Raw genomic sequence first — 7,587 nt, 5'->3', positions numbered from 1 at the left:
AGAGAGTCGATTTTGTCTCCTTAAAAATACAAGATCTACTTTGAGTGTAACAGGATGTCATTCTCACTGCGCTTTAACTTTCGATGAGACCCCATTTTGCATCAAAAGAAAACATCTAGACACTCAAAATTCCTTTGGGCACATATTACCTAATATATATACGGGCCATTTGGATGACATCACGTCTAACCCAGTTTCAGGGGCAGTGGGATGTGTGTGCTAGGTGCGGGCAGCTAAAAATTTTCTTAATTTTGCATTGATATTTTTGAGTAATTTTTTTTTTAACTTACATGTTGGTGCCCCTTAAAATTGAAAATTTTATAATTGGTGCCCCTTAACTAGAACTTTCTGTCTCCGCCCTTGCCTAGTTTTGTGAAAGCTTGGCGTTATACAAATCAAGCTTTTTAATGAGTTCTAAAAATATTGTTGTTTTATTACGGTAACATACCCAAAACTTGGTTTTCGAATAACCTAACGAGGTTAGGCTTTTTGCTCTTTTTTACAAATCCATGTTTGATCATAACAGAGCTTTCTTCGAACCCAATTTTGATGGGAGTCAAACACTTTTAAAACTTAATTTTACAGGTAAAACCAAGTTTTGGTTTTGGAGTTTCATCCAAACACCCCAACCCCAATAGGGTTATAAAAGCCAACATGAGGCATACTGGCTGATACCACCTGATGAAACTGATACGATGCATTCTGCAAGTTTTCTCGAGGATTTGAACCAAATAGTGCAGACCTTGAGGCAAGACTAGAGGTGAACGCTTTATCGCTTTAACTACACTTTTCCTTTAAATTAAACCATCGCAATATCTCTACATGGTCCAACTTTTTTGGGGTCAATACGACTACTCCATCGCATGTTTGAAATAAGTTCCTTCCATTTAAATATTCACAAAATTCTACTCACATAATTTCGAGAGAAGAAAAGGCTCCAAATCGCCATCATAATCGGACAATCCACCTGCGCGTCCCCGTAAAACCGTGCACATGGAATGTTATTAATGTCTGGAATCAGAACTTTTGAGACGAACAAATGGAGGATCAAGACATCAGGTCCGACAATCGTCTCCGTCGGATTAGTTTGTACATAGAATCTCATATAAGAGGGAGAGCAAAAAACTGAATGATTAGATTTGAATTTAGCAATTTATTTATTCAAGAACATGCTTCCGATCAAATTAATACAATCAAGAAACATAAGTTTCTTTTTTTTTTTATTTAATCTCAAAGTTATAGCTAGGTATATATTACACAGACAAATTAATGCGCAACACATTTAGCACGCAGACAACAATTTAAATTAATCAAACTGTGCCTTTGTTATGGGGCAGATCTGTCACCACCGACACCACTACAAACGCTGACTAGATTCTTCTTGTCGTCCATTGAAAACGGTTGGACAGATCGTCAGTAAATATGTGATTTGGTGAATAGCTAGACGTTTCTTTATTTAAAATTTCATTTAGTAATAGAATTATATTGAATTTAATAAATTTTAAACTTTGAATGTTTTGCCACTAATTTTTGCCCGTTATGACCCATCCTTTTTCATGAACACATAAATTTAATCAACAAAGTCTTGCCAAGAGAAGTTGGTTGAGGGCGACGGATCTTGGCTGCCATGATGAACTTTATTATTATTATTATTATTTTCAAAACTAGGCAGACGATTTAGGCTCATGATCGAGAAGGGTTGGTGCAATAGCTTCGGGTAGAGTAAGTTTCCATTCGCATTCACTTAGGACTGTGTTCTATGCTAGTTGTTGAGAAATCCACTGTCTAGTATTTCGAATCTATGAACCCACTGAAATACCAGGGATCTGAAATGAAAGGTGTATTGTAAGATAGCTAAAAATTAAAAGTCTTTCTACGAATCTTTACTAAAAACACCATCAACCATTCCTAATACTCATGTGATGACTGTTCTTTGTGAGAAATTTAAAATTTTTAACCAACAACAGCAGCATAGAACTCCCAGTATACTTGTATCTTCTTGGCTTACTACCACAAGATTATGAGAAAGAGCAGGCCGAGAATGACTGAGTTGAGATGAGACTTTAATTAAGATTTCAAGTTTATTAATTTCCTTGCATTCTGACTGATCATAAGCCACACTTGAGGTGGTTTTATTGTGCAACCCAAAACATGTTATCGGTCTCTTAAAAGTATACGAACAGGCAAAAGTTTGGTTCATTAAATTGTGGTTGGAATCTTCACAATTTCTAGGGGCGAAGAAAATGCTTGACAAGGACGCACAACAACCAAATTTCGAAGGTTGCAGATCCACAGCGTCTCTTCTCTCTTCTTCCTCGATGGCCACAGACCCGACCACACACACTCCCTCCCTCTCTTTCTCATGCATTTATGTTTCAGTACATCGGATGAAGGCGACCACCCTTTCCAGGAGGTCCACAGCCTCTGCAGAGCTTCGGAACTTCTCGTTCAGGAAGAAGCAGTGGCCCATCCCCTCCTGCCTCACCACCTCCACCGCCTGCCCCTCATCCGCCATCTTCCCGCAGAACTCCGCCTGCCGATCCCTGAAGATGTCCTCCCCTCCGATGAACACCAAGCTCGGAGGCAGCGCCGCCTCCCTGGAGTTGGGCACCGCCGGGTTCAACAGGAAGTAGTCCTGAGTCTCCCCCGCCGGCAGCGCCATCCTCGCCCCCACCTCCACCGAGTCGATATCCACCAGAGCCCTCTCCGAACCGTTTCTCTCCGATTCGCTCCTCTCCTCCCGTATGAACCCAGGGTGCAGCAGGAGCAAGCCCCTGACTCGAAACGCTTGGGAGTGCGTCGTTCCTTCCCGGATCGACTGCAGCACAACGTGGTAGGCAAAGTTTCCGCCCGCGCTGTCGCCGGCGAGAAAGACGCGCCCGAAGTCGCCGAGCCGGCGGAGGAGGGCCGCGGGGGAATCGTCGGGTTGCGGCGAGTTCGGCAGTTGACGGAGCCAATCGAAGGCCTCCTGGCAGTCGAGGAACCCGGCAGGCAGCCTGCTCTCCGGGGCGAGACGGTACGCGACGGACACCCAAATTGCACCGGAAGAAATGCAGAACTGACCGACCGTCGTGTGGTACATCCTCCACGAAGGGGAGCCGAGGCAGAAGCCTCCGCCGTGGAAGTGGAGGACGATAGGAAAAGGGGCTGCCGGTTCGCCGGAGGTGACCCCCGGAGGGAAGAAGATGCGAGCCCAGACGTTGGTGGCGGGGTAGAGGGTGATGTCGTAAGAGGAGAAGTCGGCGGGGGTGGCGGCCGTCGAAGGGGGAATGCTATAAATTGGGGAGTGAGGATCAGATGGTTCATAGCGAACCACCGATCCGTCGGAGTAGAGAGTGATGAGGCCGGGGAGCTCCTCGACAACCTGCTTGCTTTCTCCTCCTTTTTCATCTGCCATCTTCTCACCTCCTCTTCTTCCGCTTCCTTTCGCAAGATCTACGGACACGAACCAGGGACAGAAATTCCTCTGACTCTCATGTTTTCTTTCTTCAAGTTTATAATGAGGGAGGGGAGTTTGGAGGACGGAAGTCGACGTCAAGAAGATGGGGAGATGAGGTGGCCACAGTGCTGTGAGCAGATAGTGATTGGATGAGCAGAGCACTGTTACTTGACGTGCACCGTCATTTAAGAAAGAAACAAAAGAACAAAAGATCATATTACTGCCATTCAAATTCACCAGCAAGTTCAGAAAGTTTGAATTCTACAGTCGCTGACATTTATGTTGAAGGATGAACCATAGATCCTATACATATTTGAAAACAATCCAAAACATTGAATGTATAAAAGTATGGTTTTAAGAGATTTTACACTGAAGGCTATTTCCTCTTAATAAACATAAAAAAAAAAAAAACTTTTATGTTTGTTAGGTATAAGTAAACTGGTTTTATTTGTTTGATTGTATCAGTTAACAACTTTAGTATTAACTAATTTTTATCGTGCTGTTTGCAGAGCAGCTACATTTACTTCTTCATGTGTCGATTTCCTGAGGTCTGTTTCTTTATTACAGCTTTTAAAAGTTGTTTTCTTTTCCGCATAAAAAATGTAGTCTTGTTATTTTGGTCTCATTTTTATTTAGTCTCTGTTTACAAACTCCATTATTAGAGACATGAATTCATTCTGATTCCGGCATTTAATTTAATTGATTATGCACAATTAAATTTTATGAATAAAAAAGGTAATTAAAACACTGGAGGCACATCGGAAAGACATATTTGTATGCGCAGGCTGCCGGATAGTTAAAAGATTTACAAATTTACTAATTAAAAAACAACTGTTAGAGGAGTATTAGCAACAGTTTGTAGTAAAATGACATTCTTTTGTGGTTTTAGCAATAGTTTGCAAGTTCTTTAACAAAAGCTTTTTAAATTTCTAACGATAACCTGTTTATTGGCCACGGCAGCAGCCCTAGCCAATAACATTATTTGTTATACTGGTATGACCAATTAAGGGGTGAATATCGATGATATCGAGGAAATTCCATAGCCTCAGAGGCCATTTTGGCCTTAACATTCCAAGTCCCATACCTTGTGTCTATGTATATAAAACTTATTTTAAATAGGGAATACATGCATTTACACTATTTATTAGTTACAAAACATGCTCTGCGAAAGTTACTTTTGCAATTTTGACAATCAATTCGATTTAATTGGTTGCATGGCTCTAAAAGGGCAAACAATCTGAAAAATGGGTGAATCTATATCATGTGTTTTCTACTTAAATCAATTGAAGGACGAGATCAACAATAATGCTGGCTGGATTAAACCAAAACACTTTAGTTTGTGGCCTGACCATTTCGTCGGTTTCTTGTCTCTGTCACATGTGAAGATCAAGCTGGGTCCGTCCTTCAACTTGGTTGTCTTTCGGACCAAGTGGGCGCCTTCTTAAAAAGTTGGGTCCGCGTTGCGCGTGATTTAGGCAACCAGGCTTTTTAGATAGCTCAGTTTGCATTCCATGGTGAGTTGGTGCGGAACATAGGCGAAGCCAGAAATTTTTTGTTGCAAGGGCTAAACTATATAGTTTTAAAATTTTAACAGGGGCCAAAATAAAAATTTTTAATTTTTTTATACATATTAAATGTTTTAGATTTACAAATAATTTTTTACAGTTTTTAAAATCTGAGGGGATCAATGCCCCTGCTGCCCCCCCCCCCCCCTTTCCCTCCGTCCCTGGTGCAAAAGCAAATGTCTTTTTCCTTTGTGGGGGTTCTTCACATGCACCTCTTAATACATGGTAGGGCAAGGGCAAGGGAGCAACATTATCATGGCAGGCACTTGTGGGACCGGTGTCTAGATTCTCCACCCGAAACCCTAATTTATAAGGCGTTAGTCCTTTTTGCTAGACTGGCAATGGTTATGGGCCGGTGGATAGGGGATGTAGTTCTTTTTAAAACAATAGGATGAAATACTCCTCCTGCTCACCCAAAACCAAGTATCGGTTGTTCATGCATAATAAACTAACATGCTATAAAACATACAATACATTAATGCTATTTTTTATTTTAAGAAATATAATGTGGATCTAGTAATCAAAGGTTAAATATTATGTCACCATAGGCTGTGAAAATAGCCTACCTACATATGATTTCAGATCTTAATATTACATGAAGAGGCACACACAGAGAGTGAATGAATGATCATTATGAGATGTTGTACAGAGATACAGACTGCCAAGTTGAAGTACTATATTGTCTATATTATGTTGGCCATTTGCCGTCTCCTCTTGTTCATGATGGTTGTTTGTTGTTTAGTTTATATAAATGGATGTTATGAACAAAAATAAGTTTCTTTTTTTTCGGAAAAATGCATTTAAATGAATGTGTATTAAAAGCATAGTATTTTTCTCATCAAACTTCCATTCTTTTGAACAAATTAAACTACACAGTTAGTTTTATGAATAAGTGGAACTGTAGGTGAGTTTGGTGTGCTACCTACCATGACCATATATATACATGTTCTCGATCTCTGGCTCACTGATGGCGACGGCTGGGCTCGGTCTGAGAGGGGCCTACCTCGAACTGTTCAGTGAGATTTTTGCTGGCGCTTTCTGCTCCCCCTGACATCTCATAGTTCTTAATATTAGACCATACGTCAGAACCCCAACTTTTTGTTGGGTATTTTAATATTTTACAATTATATTTAAATGATTATATTTTGCCCACGAACTAGTAAAATTAATTTTTAATTTTGTGATACCAACTAAGCTTGAGGCGTCCATTGTTTGAACATCCTAAGTTCTCTATTCCGGATCTGATCAACGTAGAATCAAGAGGGAGAGTGAATGCTGAAAAATGTACAAAAAAACATCGACAGTGTTTGAAGCAAATTAAAGTATCGCATTCGAAGAATGAAGTTAATTTCGTAGAAGAAAAATATCAACTAGATTTTGAAAACTAAATGATACTTTGCGGCATCTCCAACAGTCGATTGCACTAGTGATCACTATATCAACTTGCCGTAATGTTCTTACATCACAGCTTCCCTGTTTGCCACCACAGGGGAACAATATGCAGTTGTATATATGTGACGGCAGAGAGTGATATTGAGCACGGATCATTACAAGCAACAAATAGCACGTATTAATATTCAGTGCCGCGAATGTTCATACAGTCGATATAGATATGTATGAGAGTGTGAAAATAGTAGGTACTAAATACTTAGATGATCAATGAATAAGGAATAATCTTAACTCTTAATTATTTTTAAATCCATCGATAGGAGAAAAACAAAGAGAAAAAGTGAGAACATTTTCATCGTTTAGTATTTTTCCCGCCACAAAGATAACTACTGATTTCAATTTTTCTTTTCACAGTGAGAAAACCAAACTTGAGCTCGGCCAGCTCGAGTTCTACTCAACCCACATATAGCTCCGCTGAAGCTTGACTTGACTCACATATAGCTAAGCTCGAGCTCGACTCGAGCTTCATGAGGTGAGCTCGAGTTTGGCTCTCTTAACCAAGTTCAAAGTGACTCTCTTAAGCTTGTGTCCCTTAATATACATGTTATGCTTAAAATTTTCACATTTTTATTTAAGCCATTTTAAGTTTTTGAAATTATGAAAATAAGTATTAGTAGTAAACAGAGTTTAATTGACCGGAGTTCATCCAACTCAAACTAGACTCATTTACAAGCATTTACAAATTCTAGTTATAAGTTAAGCTTGAATTCAACTCGTTTAACTTAAGAGCCTAGCTTAACCGATAGAGTTCAAGCTGCCGAGTTGGCTTGACTCGTTCAACATTCCTACCCCAAATAAGTGCATAATATTGCCATAGGCACGTAATGTAGATTCTCTTTATTGTCTCCCGGAATCTCAGCAATCAATTTCAGAATCAAAGAACTATAAAATAGCACAAAACTTCTCATACATTGCCTTTCTTTGAGAGATCATAAAAAACTAGCAGTAAAGTGCCTTCCTGATTCCCAACTGAGCTCTCACAAACCAGTACGTTTATTCCGGAGTCTGTTCTCCTAACTGTGTGTCTGTCCTCGACCGCTGCAGCAGAATCCCACTTTCATGTAAGGCCTCGTTTGCAGCAATGGAAAAAAGGAAAAGTTTCTCTTTTAAATGCGATGAGGAAATATATATATA

The 7,587-nt window shown here is 40.0% G+C and overlaps 1 protein-coding gene across 1 annotated transcript; it reads right to left on the bottom strand.

Moving 5' to 3' along the window:
- Positions 1-2,172: 2,172 nt before the first annotated feature.
- Positions 2,173-3,569, bottom strand: LOC116251407 (probable carboxylesterase 17). Its single transcript, XM_031625665.2, has one exon. The coding sequence runs from the start codon at positions 3,395-3,397 to the stop codon at positions 2,369-2,371; it is 1,029 nt and encodes a 342-aa protein (XP_031481525.1). The 5' UTR covers positions 3,398-3,569; the 3' UTR covers positions 2,173-2,368.
- Between the last annotated feature and the right edge of the window lie 4,018 nt (positions 3,570-7,587).

Source organism: Nymphaea colorata, chromosome 1 (assembly GCF_008831285.2).
Source record: "Nymphaea colorata isolate Beijing-Zhang1983 chromosome 1, ASM883128v2, whole genome shotgun sequence".
In the NCBI taxonomy this organism is placed as follows: domain Eukaryota; kingdom Viridiplantae; phylum Streptophyta; class Magnoliopsida; order Nymphaeales; family Nymphaeaceae; genus Nymphaea; species Nymphaea colorata.
Note: the sequence above shows the minus strand (reverse complement) of the source record. Positions and strands in the feature narration are given on the sequence as shown.